Source organism: Amphiprion ocellaris, chromosome 1 (genome assembly GCF_022539595.1).
Source record: "Amphiprion ocellaris isolate individual 3 ecotype Okinawa chromosome 1, ASM2253959v1, whole genome shotgun sequence".
Lineage (NCBI taxonomy): Eukaryota > Metazoa > Chordata > Actinopteri > Pomacentridae > Amphiprion > Amphiprion ocellaris.
The window spans coordinates 39,526,912-39,542,714 of record NC_072766.1 but is presented as its reverse complement, the minus strand read 5'-3'; the positions used below and the strand labels follow the sequence as shown (position 1 = coordinate 39,542,714).

Here is a 15,803-nt window from a genome sequence, read left to right as displayed (position 1 = left end):
CCTGACAAGTTACCAGTATTATTTAGTTATTCTTGCACCCAACACAATTAAATTGTAGATTTTTAGATTTAAAATAATAATATTAAATAATTTAGAAATATTTTGTCATTCTTGCACCCAAACACAATTAGATTATTGATTTTTCGATTTAAATAATAATAATATTTTATTTTATTTTAATACATTGTTTTGTTTTGTTTTTTACAGGAATCAATACATTTCGAAATCCTGACAAGTTACCGGCGTCTTCTCGTCATTCTTGCACATAACATAATTCAGTTTTCATTTTCCCCACAGTCCCTGAAGGCGGCACGGTATCGCGGCATCGGCGGATCTCTCAGGTGTCTGTACCGGCGGCTGCACAGCGGAGCGATGAGAACGGGGCGGCATGGCGGACCGAGACAAGAGGAAAGCCACCCCGCCGTCCGGCCGCAGCGTCCGGGTGAAGTCCCCGGCCAGCTTCAGGTAAGAGCCCCGGGGGGAGGCAACCTGCAGCGGGGCGGCGGAGCTGCTGCTGGCCGCCTGCCTGCTCTTCCTGCCGGGCTTCGGTTCTCTGCAGATCCGGAGCTGCTGATCCAGGCAGCTGCGGCGGCGTTGGGCTGCTGGATACGGAGTGTTGTTGGGCGGCTCGGTGCGTGTTTGGGCGTGTCTGCTCCCGGAGGACGGAGCTCCCTACAGCCACAGAAAACATGTTTTTTAAAGATGTCGCATACTTTTATTTCTCTCTGTTTGCTGATCTGCTCCAGCCAATAATGCTTCCAGCAGCAGCAGCTACAGCGGCTTTACGAGTTGCAGCTTTGAATAATGTCTTTAGCCTCGTATTGGCCTCGTTCCCTGCTTTATAGTATTTTCTTTTTCCTTGCGTCAAGAAGCTTTTACGCACCAATTTGGATACATAGTCTTCTGCAACAACAGCATGATTCAAGCTTAATTTGTCACAAAAATACAGTTTTATTGTTGTCATATCCCTGCAATCAAATCAATTGTGATTTAATTAACAGCTTACAGCATCTTCTATCACTATAATGAGCAATTAGAGGAATTAATGATGTTGATGAGTTGTAGCAATCCAATTAGAGCTACACCTCTATCATTAATTTTCTCATATAAGCTGATATTTTGAATATTTCCATCGAACTTTGAAGTTTGGCAGCATCCTTGTATAAGAAGAGACTCTTGAGTGAGATACAGACAGAAAAAAAGAGCTGCTGTTTAGTTGTTTTCTGAATTAAAGCTGCATATTTGCATTGTAAATGAAGGCTTTTGAATGTATAATTTAGGTGCTGAGCAGTTCACAGTCTGGCCACAGATTTAAATCTGCACACTCACTTATTTGCATGCAATGAGATACTTTTATGACTGTAGTTTGATAGTTTTTGTGCTTTAATCTCATTTTAAATCACTTGTGTTTCGTGCATTGTTGTTCTTGTAGAAAAAGCAGTTATTTCTGTGTGCTTTGGGAGGTAAAAATGGGTGTTTTATTGTGTGGAATTTGAATGGAAACGGTGCTACGCAGGTTCAAGCCAGAGTTCATCAGGTTGGTGATCAGTCAGAATTCAACATGTTGGAGATCTGTGCACGGTTAGAGCTCTGTAGCTGCATGCTGTCACCAGGCTCAGGGTCTCACATGCACTCAGAGACCCTCACAGTGGCGCCTGAGGAGAAGCTGTGATCCTTTGGTGTCGTTACTGAGTGGATGGAGGCCTGTGATCGATATCCCCCCACCGAGGAAGCAACACACCCTCAGGCTCAGTCTGTCTCATTAGCTGAGCTCCACGCAGCCCAATCCACAACCATCCCTCTTTGGGTTTTTATTAGGGTGGCATCAGAGTCGCTCCAGTAAGCGTTTGATTTTGTCTTACAGGAAAATATATAAATATGTGTGGAAGAGAGACAAAAGAGAAGCAGCGGTAGAAGCAGTTGGACACAGAAATGAAGAACATATATTGGAAAGATAATCACAAGTGTTCCTTTTGTAGCTACTGCGCAAAAACATACAGTTGATGCCTTTTAATTAAAAAAGAAATAACAATAACCACTACAAAACAAGACCATAAACAGATAACAGAAGCAATTTTTAAAAACCAGCCAATATGAAAATAATCAATTCCTCATACATGGTTCAAAAGATACCAGAAATGTTGGGAAAAATCTTTCATATGCATGACCCAAACACTTATAAGTGATTTTAATCAATCTTGCAGTACAAAAGATTTAAGATACAAAAAAGTTGGTAAAATGGATTAAAATTATGCACACAACATGTAGACTGATTCAAGTGGGGCTAAATTGCAATACTTTAAAATACTTATTGGTTACCAAAAGGGAAGAATGTGGCATTTAATTAGTTTATATTATAAATATCATGTTTAATATTACGATTCCATGTGCAGCAAATGATTCAGTATTACTTCTTACTTATCTTCAGTAATGTAACGTACTTATATCTTATTGCTTTCTCTGCTTTTCACTGCATTTATTCTCAATTTATAACATTTTATGAGCAATATGTGGCACAAGACTTTCCTTCTGAATTTATAACGTTCTATCTTATTAAAGCCTGTGTGATGAGTGATACCAATATGCTAGTGATTCTTACAGGCCAGTTAAAACATTTAGTAATATATCCTACTTATATCTTATTGCCTTTCTAAGACACTGCAGTTATTCTCATAAAAAATAGGCAGCTAATACTAAAGTAATCAATTCTTTGCTTTAAAAAAAGACTTACATGGTTCAAAAGATACCAGAAATGTTTGCAAAAATCATTTATATGCATGACCCAAACACTTACTTGTAAGCAATTTTGATCAATCTTGAAGTAAAAAAGATTCCACAGTTTCCAAACATACCAAAAACGTTAGCAAAATGGATTGAAATTATGCACAGGACATGGAGACGACTTGAAATGGGGCTAAAGTGGTGCAAAAATATCAAAAGAGAAGAAGGTGGTGTCTAATTATTTTAATATTTTAATTGTCAATATTTCATTTACATGTGCGTCATTACTTTGCTGCTTCATTGCCAGTATTACTTCTTACTTATCTTCAGTATTGTAACATACTTATATCTTATTGCTTTTCTAAGACGCTGCATTTGTTCTCAGTTTATAGCATTTTATGAGCAATAAGTAGCACAAAAATTTCCTTCAGGATTAATAACACTCTATATGATCTTATTAAAGCCTGTGTGGTGAGTAGTGCCAATATATCAGGAACTGTTACAGGCCAGTTAAAGTCTTTAGTGATATATTCTACTTGTATCTTATTGCCTTTCTAAGACACTGCAGTTATTCTCACAAAAAATGCAGTCAGCTAATATGAAAATTATCAGTTCAATGTGTTTTTCTCATCCTGTGTCGCTGTGATTGGAACGTATTGATTGATATTTATGAGTTGCGCTGACTAGAGAAGGGAAGCCAGATAATCTGACCACCTCGGGGTTGGCCTGGTCCCAGATCAGCCATATGTTGGCATGTTTTCCCTCCACATGCTGCGGTCGAATCCTCCGACTGGAGAGCCGATCTGCTGCCGTCTGTGCAGGTTTTATGTCATGTATGTGGAGACATTCAGTGAGTTGGATTCTGGAGCATCCTCCTCCTTCCAGCCTCGGTTCAGTCCGCGGCTTCTCTAGCTTTTTAAATGTGACCCCATTTTCAGGCACCTAAAATATTCAGATTGTGTCAACAGAGAGGAGTCAAGCTGGTTTTTGAGCTGAATTTGAGTGCAAAATGTCTCTGCATTGGACTTAATGAACAGGAAAGGATGATAGATGACTTATTTGGATCAAACTACAGCAAAAACATGCATTAAGTTTAAAGAAATATCAATATTTCAGCTACATAAATGGAAATGAATATTATTGAGGTGGTTTCATGAAGGAGTTGTTTTCAGGGAGGAGCACAGACACAACATGGCTGCTGTTTTTCCTATGACAAGAAACAGTGAGTTATAGTAGCCTATGTAGGACAAAATAATCCTACTCAGTTCAACTGGTGATTAAATACTTATTAAACATCTCATTGCTTGAATATGGAGATTTTCAAATTTTATTTTTACATTGTGGACATTTAATGACACATAAAAATACTCAGATATGGTTTCTCCCATATAATAATGTTTAATGTATTTTATTTCTGTCTTAGAGCCAATACAGATGCTGATTATTGGGAATCGGCAAAGGCCGATAACCGATGTTTGGAACTGATAGAAGATACATGTAATGATTTAACAGCATGTGATAGCAGAGAACCTGTCATTCATAACTAGGCTTCTTCATTAATGAAGGTGACTCTAATTGAATATGTAAAATAGAAATAGGAGTGATTAAATGGCTGCATCAGACCTGAAGTGGCACAGTTCATTTATCAATAATCGGTCAATAATTTACAGATGATCAGAAGAATGCCAAATATCAGGCATGATAATCAGGCAGGCTGATAATTGGTTTATCCCGAGGAGCTGAAACCATTCTACCAGTTAAACGAGTAATTTGATTACTAAAATTCCTCGAGGCAAAATTCTCTGAATCAAGGATTCGTTTAATCCACTACATGCTGGACCCAAGTTCATTAACTGGTGGAACGTGGTCCAAGTCCGGACCTATAATCAATAAATTACCACACCACACCTTTCCGCTTATAGAACCTGTACGCAGAGTGGCGTGTGGGGTTAATGATATGCAGGCTGACAGTGAGCTACGACAGCAGAGTTAAAAATAGTTCAAAGTGGTGCAGTTGGCTGCAAACTGCATTTGAACATCAGTTTCATGTTCATGCAGGAGATGGAGGGAGACTGTTCAAACATCCAGAAAACAGCAGATTCACACCAGCAATCGTTTTTCACAGGTGTTAAAGAAATACAACAGTCATGCTGCACAATATCTAATACAAAATCAAGAAAATACCTGAAAAACACATTAAACAGTCAGCTTTGAGAATCTTTCCTTCCTCTGCAGCTATTCTTTAATATGAGATCAAGTATCTCAATCAGCAGGTTTTTAGGATCTGAGGGAGTAAATCTCTGTATTGTAACTGACTTTTTGTATGCCACATTTCTACAAACTGCTCCTTTAAATTCTCCGGGACTGCATTGATCGTCTGAGGCACGAGAGGGCGCAGCAGGAAATCTGAATCCTTGTGTGTAAAGCTGCATGTAGGAGCGTCTACCCAGTGTGGGATTGCAGTTTATTCTCTAGTGCATTATGGGGGAAAAAAATGGGTTTATCATTTAGTCATGAAGGCATCAGAGACATGAAACCAGAGAGCCCTCCTGAGGCAAAACTAATCCCCTCAAGTGTTCATTATCTTATCTTTAATAGGCCATTATGATAATGTTTGTCAACTTAAATAGGTACTAGTCAACAGTAATGACATGCAGCATTTCTGAGGGCGTGGATTTTTGTTATGTCTCTTTCCACATGTGAAAAAACAGATATCAGGGAGGTGACGTTATTGTTTAGGTGATGTAAATGGGTCATAAGAAGACATCATGTAATTAATCTGACTGCCAACCTGAAATGAAATGTAACACTCAATCAGGAGCAAATAGAGCTGGAATGAACAGCTGATTATTCAGTCAATTGAAAATTACTTGCCAATTATTATTAGAGTTTTAATTTGTTTAATTAATATTTTATACTTGCTATTTCCTGCTTCATAGATAGATAGATAGATGGATAGATAGATCATCCTCTTGGGGAAAATCATGGTATCCAGTTGCTCATACATGTTACATCAATCAATAATCATCAATAAGGAAACTAAAGTGCAAGAGAACGTGCAAATGGTGCTGGTAGAATAAATAAGGTGCAAAATGGTGCTGATATTTACAATAAAAAAGTATTAAAGAGTCTAAAGCATAAAAATAGAAATAAGTATTAAATATGAGGACAATGTGAAATGTGAGGATTTTAAGTTTTTCATTGTTATATATAATAGTAGGAATGGGAAATATTTTATAATTTCCCTGTATTATATAGACAAAATGATTAATAGAAAAAAATGTGGATGTAGTTGTAATATAAAGTTGGTGGTATAATTATATTGATGGTACATGACCAGAGGGGTGTAATGTGAAGTAAGTTCAAAATAGCCAAACTTTCTCTCTTAACTGTCTCAACAAAACCTAGATAAAAATGGTGACTCTCAACATTCTGTTAACCAGATTTCCCTAAAAACTCCCATAAAACGAGTTGTGTAAGTTAACATGTTTATTTAATCTCTTTTTTTTTTTTTTTTACCCTTACATTTACCTTCATACATTTAAACACGATAGTCAAGAGTTGCATTTAGGTCTGACACTGTCCCACAATAGAAGATGTGTGGAAATCACTTTAATATTTGGCAAAATTGAGGTAAAAATCACTGTTACTGATTCAATATTCTCTGTAGTAAATAGACTAATCAGTATTCTAATCAGTGTTCTATTAGCTGCAGTACCAGCAGTGTAAAACAGACTATGGAAGTATAAAAACATATTTATGCATTTTCTGTATCATTAGCTGAATGTCTGTGGGTTCCTGTGGCAACATGATGAATACAGGTTGAGCTCCTGTTACTGCACGGCTTTACTCAGTGGCATTACTGATGTTCAGGTCAATAAGCCTGCAGATGAAACTTATTCCCTGGAGAATCTGTATCGCTCACAGAGAATACAGTCAGGGAAGGAACTGGTGCTTCTTACAGGTGATTTAAATGCCAAACATTGAACATAACCTCCTTCAGAGCAGGTTAACTGTGTAGCATCTGTTACCATGGCGACATACCAGCTTCACTGACACCGAAATCTCTACTGTAGATTCAAGATACCTGCTGTCTCATTAATGTCTGCATTTTTGCTATCCATACACCAAACACCACAGTGGATATAAGTCTTGAATGTTGCTGTCATTCTAAATATTTCATTTTTTAGGGTTTTTTTGTAGTGCAACATTTGGAGCTAAAAATTACGTTTGCATTACACTCATTTGCAACAGCCAATATGTTTTAAAGGAACATGACACAGGCATGATTATATTTTACATTGATGAAATTCTAATTAAGCAGTCTTGTGAAGCTGCAAATTTATTGATGCCCTGCATGATTTGTTTTTCACCAGTATGTCCAGTCTTGCAATAAAATGAATAGAGGGAGTCCTCAGTTTACAACGTCCTCGACTTACAGCGCTTCATCATTACGTCGGAACTGGTTACGGGCGGGTCCTCGGTTTACGACGTACGGTGTTTCATCATTACTGGTTATGTGGAACTAGTTGGGGAGCGGAGTGGACGAATACGACAACATGCAGTGCGATAAGACAGCTTTGTTTGCATTCGCTGGTTGTACGCTACCTTGGATTGTGCTCCATTCTAGGGCTGGACCGAATAGCAATTTCTGGGCTCCAGATATTCAGCCCTGACTAGTGACGAATATCTGAATATTCGGATCGGATTGCACGGTCTGATGGGATGGGGTGTGTGTGTGTGGATATTCGGGTCCAGCCCTACTACATTCACTAACTTTTTGCCCTTCATTATGGCTCCCAAGCATAAGTCAGACTCTTCTGATGGCAGTGCTTCGATGAAAAGGAAAGCCATCTCCACGGAAGTGAAATTTGATATAATAAAATGCTCAGAACAGGGCGAAACACCAACAAACATCGGTCAAATTGGAAAAACAGTGCAACATATTGTAGTGACCTTCTGTGATGAATGAGTGAAGCTTTATCTGGTTCTCTGGTGGTTTATTGAACCTTCATACAGGCTACTGTGGGCCGTACCCAATGCCAAAATGACTACAAAAAACCTATAACTTAGCTCCAGAATTAGCTGCCGTTCCCAGCTCTCTCTACTGCTGACTCTCAGCCAATCAGAGGTGAGCTAACTAAACATGGCACGTTCACTGACATTAGGGAAATCTGGAACTGAACAACAAACATTGAAACCTCAATATCAACAACAATATCAGTCCGTTACAATATTCTGTTACCTTCTTGTAAAATGACTCATACATGCAGGAAAGTCATGACTTTTCCGAAGAACTGATCGATAACTTGATGCACATGTCAGCTTTATTTACATTTTCACCAGAACGTGATGCACGTAACGGCTGTGTTTACATTTTTGCCAGAGTTCCGTCTTGTGCCGAAAATCGACTTGCGTTGATCCGTATGAACAGAACTCCGACTTAAGTTGAAGACCCTCTGTACAGCATTTTTAATGTGATTAAGCATCCCCAGTACTTGATTATGATTAGCAATAGCTTGTGTCTGCTTGTGCCAATCATAGCATTTTCACTATTCTCTGCATTTATTTTGAAATATGTCCTTGTTAATATCTGATACAATCAGACACGTCTTTCAAAACGTACAGATTACTGAATATATCAACAGGAAGCACAGAGGAGTCAGCGATCTGTCCGTCACTCCCTCCGTCTCGCTCCCTTGATTCATTAGCGTTCCCTCTTTCTGTTCTTTCATCTCTTCACTGGCAGCTTCTAAACTGACATGCCTCTGCTGATGAGATCTGCTCCGGCAGATGGTTTCACAGGGTGTGGGATGTGAGAGTGTGAGAGAGGAGAGGCAGCAGATTCTGAAGTGTCAGTTTGTCTGATTCGCAGCATCCGTCTCGCTTTGACTTTGATGATTTCTTTAAAAAACAGATTTAAAAATCTGTGTTTTTAGCAAGATTTCAGCAGATTTTCTTAGTTTTTTTTTTTTTTTTTATCCTCAGAGACAACGAGAGACACAGTGAGGGAATTTAAATGTAGCTGATTTGAATTTCAGCCACAGCAGAAGCTGACAGAGTGGACAGTAATTGCTCCGGTTGCAGTTCCCTTCTGCTGATTATTTACTGCCGTCTCGCTGTTCTGCTGACGGGGCATGTTGCACATGACGGCGACTCCCCTCTGCTTTTACAGTGCACACCCCTCCCTCTCTTTCTAGTTCCCTCTGTTGCTCTTTCTCTCTGCAAAAATACAATACAGTTCTAGATTTTACAGCTGCAAAAGAGGGATGTTTGCTTTGATTTATTTCAGACATCCAACCGTATCATGAAGGCAAAAGATTAAAAAAAAATGAAAATGAAAAACAAAACAGAAACCTAAAATATTGTCTGAAAACAAGTAGCACAGTTTAATTAATTAGCTTCTACCTGCTACATATCTGTACATCTCATATTTTACTGTTTCCTGTTTGCATCAAACTTTATACTTTGATACCTCTTTAGAAACCCCAAGAACATCTTTACTATTCCACATTATATTTTTCAAGCAGGCTTTTTATCAATCAATTTTGTCTGATTTAAAAGGCTTTAATTCCTGTTTTTGTATGTATATTGTTCGAAAATATTTCTTTCCTGTTGTCTGATCTCATGTTTAAACATGGACTAAAATTTGTGTTCTACTTACATCTTGTGTCAGTAAATATAAATGAATATGCATTTTTTAAATTGTTATTAGGATAATAAAGCTATTTTTTGACATGGAAAACAGTGCTTAAACGTTAATCCTCAAAGCAGACATTTCTGATTTTTTTTCAAAGAAAATACTGTTAAAGTTGAGCTACTTTAGATGCAGACTATTATACCCTAACAGAGAAGGAAGGATTTTTGCCTCATGAGCCACTTTCAACAAATTTTTGTGTGTGATGTGTTGAGTTTTAGTGTAAACATAAATAAAGTTTGTAGTTACAGCAAGCATATTGATGTTTATTTGAATGTAACCCTGTTAATTTTAGATGGAACTCTAACTGTACTTTCCATTATCAGTTGATCTAAGTTTTGTCAATCAATCAATTACTCAAAATTGTAAGAAAACTATCCCTTTTTTCTAGCCAATCAATACTCAGCTTATAGTTTGAGTGTATTTTCTGCTGAACTCTGGTGTTCTGACCCTCATAGACATTATAGGGTTAATTTGCTGCTGCTGACAAGCTGAACAAGGATTAAACATCACACAATACTGGGGGGCCTCTCTCTTTCTCTATCTCTCTCTATCTCAATTCTGGCATGAATATTTCTCTCCTAGTAAAAAGCAAATATACATTTGTGCTTTTAATAGCATTTTCTCTTGTTCTTCAGCCTGCACAGTATTTTATTCCCTATCTATACAACATGGCCGGTTGCCAGGTTCTTTCTGTATGGCCATATGGTGGCGTGCTGTTAGCTCAGAGTGTAGAAAGAGAAGGATTCCGTGCCTTTGACCTTGATAAAGTGAAGTGCAGAGTTTGGTTTTCCACGATACAACCTGCATTATATATTATTGCCTGGGTTTGTGTCTGTTAAGTCGCAGTGGATGCAGTAATGGATGTGTTAGCATGTTAAAAAGTTGAAATGCTGCAATTAGTCGAAATAATTGATGCACTTGATGGAGCTACATCAGTAATTCTAACAGTTCCATCTTTTTCTTCAGTTCATTTTGTTAGTTGTTTTTCCACAGTATCATAGTTGTTGCATCATGACATCAGGTGTTTTTGGCTCCAGTCACCAGTTAGATGCTGTCAGTGTGTTAATATTAGACAATGGTGACAGCAAATTTCAACTCCGCTCAGTATAGAAGTTTCCAGAAACCTAAGACTCCACCGTGTCCATGTTGCACTTTAATAGGACTGAACTATATTACAAGCTTCTTTTAAAAACCTGACTTCAATAATAAGCACTCGTTTTTAACTTATTTTTATCCTGTTTGTATACATTTTAATATGTAAATCTTTCTTCACATATTGCACTATTGTTCTGCATTATACGGTCACGGTTTGTCAGAATAAAATGAACTTGAACTGGCATTATTTGCCTATTTGGTAAAATAATCGATTGATTGATAGAAAAGAGTTGGTATAACTTACATAGTTGCCAGAAAACGTATTCAGCAGATCAGTAAGACCAGTATCTTCTCCTTTTATGTTCTGGTTTGGTCTTCTCCACCGCCACTAAAGTTCCATTTTTTTTAAAATAGCTAATTGATTACTTGTTTGCTCTAAACAACTGAATCTTGCTGTAGAAACGGAGGTTGATTAGCAAATCTATTGGCCTAAAGATATGGTTGATAATTCAGTATGCTCGTCATGTTGGATGCTTATGATTAATTATTAATTGATTTATTGCAGGCAATAATTTAACCATTCAAAAGTATATTATTCGATAAAGCAGAAGATGAAGCACTTGCATGTCACTGTGGATTAGCTGTAGTACCTGATAACACCACCAGGTGGAGTCTCTTGTTGTTTAACACTGAGAAGGAGAGCATTGTGGTAGTTTAGCTAGTAAAGGGGCACCATGAGAAGGTCCTCTGTGATGCTTAATGCCCACTTACCTTTTTTTATGCTAATTGAAGTGCGCAAAGACTGTGTGAATGTTCCTTAGTGCCTGATAAACTGTGCCATTGGAATAGCCACATCATGTGGGCTGGAGTGGAGTGCTTTATGTCGTACAAAGGACAGCAGGATGCCTATAGATGATTCCATCTTATCAATCAGTCAATCAAATCTTGATTGATAAGGCTGCTGGTTGTCAGTTAAGAAATTTGTTCAAAATTTGCGTCCTTAGTTCCTCCCCACAAACAACCCTGACCGCTCTGTTCACGTCGTTGCTTCTCTGTGGACATGCTTTGGCCTCTAAGGTGCTGGCAGGAGGTTTTCAGGTCAGCAGCGTTCACAGCGTTAATGAACTGTAGGGTTCACTGTTCATGTGCACAATTCCCGATACGCATTGATTTTTTGAGATGAAGCTTTAGCACCTGCCTGAGCAAGCAGGAACCGGCTCAGGTTAAAAGACAATCATGATTTGTTGAGTGTTTCAGCTTATTTTTGCAGGTTTTTCTGTTATTTCAGGAGGGGAATGTGATTATGAGAAGAAATTGTTGCTTTTTAGCTTGTTAGCATATTAAGATACAGAGAGGTGACAAATCGAAGGAAAAATACAACAAATGGTGCCCGAACAGTTCATCTTGGCATTGATTCTCCAAGTCTCTGAAGCTCTACTGCAGAGACTGAGCAACATTTTTCCTAAATATTCCCTCATTTTGTATTTTACCGGTGATGATTGATACCTACATTTTCCATGTGGGTTGAGTTGTAGTGACTGCAAAGGCTGTAACACATGATTAAATCCTTGTTCTATCCATCAGTGACCTTTCATGCCCTACAGATCCAGCTATAGCTATCCTCTTAATGCCGTTTTGCACTACTGTATTGCACACTTTGACCTTTTGCACCAATAGTATAGCACATGCTTTTTATGAAATGTTTTTCTATATATACCCTTTTTTATATTCAATATTAGTCTGTCTCAGTATGCATGAGTAGATGCTAGTGGTGTTGGAATGTAAATTGTTTAAAAATGGTGCTGGTTAGTGACAAAGGAGCGAAGGATTTCATTGCATTGCTCACTTTTTTTATTGCCGCATATGACAATACAAACCTTCGAATAGGCTTTTTCTTCAACTTCTCACCCGTCTGCAGTCAGCATGTGCCAGATTTACTGTCCCTTATGCTCTCACTTCCCTGCTTCCCCCCCTCTTTCTTCCATCTCCTTTTCCCCCGGACCTTTGCATGAATGTGCACATGACACTGGAATAGTGTCGGGTGGATCAGTCCGAGCCACTTAGCTTCCCATTTACAGAGCCAGGGCTGTGCATGAATGACAGATTTGTGATTTGGATTGGAGTGTTATACTTCAGCTTTAAGTTTATGTCTGAAATATAGGTGTATTGGACAAGAAGTATTTGTAGAGAGACAATCGTGCAGGTTGAAAACAACATCGTAAGTCAGACATATTTGTCAAAGAAAACTAAGGAAAACAGGAAAATTATCACACGTTGTGTCTACACAGATTTCCACCACGGATATCACAGATTCTGAGTTATGATGATAGTTTTGATCCAGTTTAACTTAAAATAAGTGCACTAAATACTCTGGATATACTGTAAGATTGTTTGCAACCTTGCTGATAATCGGATTTCTTGTGTTTTCTGCCCTGTCAGACTTCTTTTAATCAATGTCGCCATGTTCCCAGACCTCAGCATTACCCTTGGAGAGAGCGCTGATGGATGACGATAAGGCAGAGTTTCCATTTAAGAAGAGATGAATAGAGGGAAAGAAAGAGAGAGAGAGAGAGAGAGAGAGAGAGGAAAAAATGGAAAATTAGGAGACGTGCATGATCAGTGGGCTTCATGAATAATTGAGCATGACAGTGTTTTAAAGAGAGAGGGAGTAGTGTCCTCTGTTGCTGATGTTTTTCCTGCTGGGGCTTCCCGTGGCTGATCTGCTAACACCAGCACTTTCCTGCAGTGGTGTAGTAAATCTGATGCTCGCAGGACAGAGTAAACATCACAGAGCGAGAGTACAGAGGGAGAGCGGAGTAGATTATATAACACCGCCTGGTGTCTGGCAGCTTCAGCTTCATATATTTTTCCCCATCTTGTCCCCTCTGGATGAGCGGCGGCAGCAGCAGCAGCAGCAGTAGCGTCGCTCTGAATCCGACGACTCTCCCATCGACCCGGTCGAGCTGCACCCCTCCTCCCTCTCCTCCGGCTGCCTCCCCGTTCGCTCCTCCCTCTCATCTCCACCTCCCTCCTGCCTTCACTTTCCAACCCTCCTGCTCCTTCTCCTCCTCCTTCTCGGCTGTGGATGCCCTCCTCACTTACAGTATGGACTCGGGAGGGGAAGGAGAAGAGGGTTGGATGGAGGACCAGTGGGAGAAATGGTAGGGGAGCTTCTTTCATTTCTTCTCCGGATGTTTCTTTTCCTTACCGGCATGCAGCAAATATGGCAGTGTGTGACCTTGTGAGTGTGGAACTGCTAACATTTATTCCTATACGTCTTCTCCCCGCGTCGTAAAGCTTGGGACAGGCATGCCCTTGAAGGAGAGCTGCTGCATATGGCTGTGTTGTGTGTTTGTGTCTAAATAGTGTGCAGTAGAGGTTCCTGGTGACCAAAAATAGGACCAGAGGCACATCACACTTGACGTTGTGCGTGTGTGTGTTTTAGCAGCATGCCGGTGTGAGAGAAGCACCGTGTGAATGAATCGAGTTTGTTTTCATACAGCGGATGATGTAGGAGGTGGGTGTTTTTGACTCGGATGTGCTGAATGGGATGGGATGGTCGCAGTCCTGATCCTTGTCCCGGTTCCGTCCTTGCAGGAGGGCAGAGCTGATGAATGACTGACAGCATGCGTTCTCGTAATCTCTTAGCGGGAGCATAAGCGTGTGAATTACTGGGGGGGAGAGGTGGGAGGTAAAAAAAAAAAAAAAGATATCTTCAAAATGCAGGGCTTAACAAGTATGTAATGTGATCACAGCTGCACAACACAGATGTCTCATGAGACTGTAACATGGGAGAGCAGAAACATCAATAGTTGCGTGCGTAACGTGATTCTCCTGCTCCTGTGGATGCATTAGCATATGTTGCATGTATGTGGAAGAATTTCACCATTTTGTACTTTATAAATGCTTTTCCTAGGGGGATTTTTAGTCTACAATAAGCAGCATTTTCTCCATATTTTTCTAACACCGGAAGTGGTGTTCTCATCACATCATGACCTTTTTCCACATTTTAAACACAAAACTGTCCTTTTTTTGTTCAAGCAGGACATATGACAACTTGTGGGACTGCGTGGACGTAAAATTTATCATACCATAAAAGAAATCTGTTGCAATAAAACTAAGCATCGTTATCTGTATTTGACCTTGCATGCAACTTGTAAACAAAAACAGTATTTTGAAGCAAGCGGCAGATGAGTACAGTTGAGCTGTTGTCATGGGTCGTAGCTGGATTCAGATAAAGACTAACGAGCTGGACGGGACCGTCGTGGCCTGAGCGTGAGGTCAAGCTGTCCTTCATTAGCACCAGGAGAGAGGCAGGCTGAGGAGACACCAACATGCCAGCAGGCTGCCCTGTCACCTCCCACTGTCAGGACAATGCAGCATTTTGCCCCAGATCCTCGGCGATACAAACTGAAACATCCGTCCCGCAGTGCTGTTAGCATCTGATGTCGTTTTGCAACATAAACTGTTGACAAAGTACCTGATGGCCCTGAACTTTAGCCAGAAAATGACAGGGTAGCAGTGACTACAGCTGGACTTTGACACTGAAAGCGAGAAACAATCAGCTGTCAAACTTTTATGTCATCATTGCTTCTATTATATACAGAAATCAGCATGTAAGTCACAGGTGAACCTTAAAAAACAGGCTGTTTATCAAAACAGGAGTTAAAATATTCATATTCTGGAAGGCCATAAAACATATTCACTGTCATTAATACTGAAGTAGTGGGAGAAAGATCAGACAAGCTTAGATGACATCCAAATCACAGAATAGTGCTTTGAATACTCATACTAATCATGGACAATTGAACTCTTGTGGAAAATAATTCAGGTTTTAGGACATATTTGGAATCATCGAAGAAAATTTGGATTTTCTGGTTCCGTTGCTGACTGTATTTTTGAGACCTACATCCTAAATTGAATCAATGAGACATGATGCTTTATATGAAATATGTGGACATGCTGCATTAGAAGTCTCGATGAATGTAATTCAATGCTAAAACTACAAGCTCCTGCACTGGGTTATGTCGTCTTACACACTGTGTATGTAGAAAAATAGAAAATGTGAAATTTTTAGTTTCCATAATGGAACCAAATTTACTTATTTAACAACATCTGAGCACAGTATGATGCAACAATAATAATAATGAAAACAGTAATAACAAGAAAAGCACTTAAAGAGCGCAGTACACCACCAAGGCTACTTAGTTGTTGTATGATTTCTGACGGATAAGTCTAGATAAGTCCACAGCGGTGGATTTGTAGTAGGATCGCAATCATGTGATCG

At 39.3% G+C, this 15,803-nt stretch overlaps 1 protein-coding gene across 2 annotated transcripts in view; it reads left to right on the top strand.

The window, feature by feature from the left end:
• Positions 1-313: 313 nt before the first annotated feature.
• The window catches only part of mapk8ip1b (mitogen-activated protein kinase 8 interacting protein 1b), a 69,549-nt gene continuing 54,059 nt past the window's right edge, over positions 314-15,803 (top strand). The window contains exon 1 of one of the 2 annotated variants that reach the window (XM_023279731.3): positions 314-465. In XM_023279731.3, the coding sequence (XP_023135499.2) occupies positions 389-465 (77 nt within the window). In that variant the 5' untranslated portion in view covers positions 314-388. Of the gene's footprint in view, positions 466-13,390; positions 13,678-15,803 lie in introns of those variants that run through there. The other variant, XM_023279732.3, reaches the window with a different exon arrangement.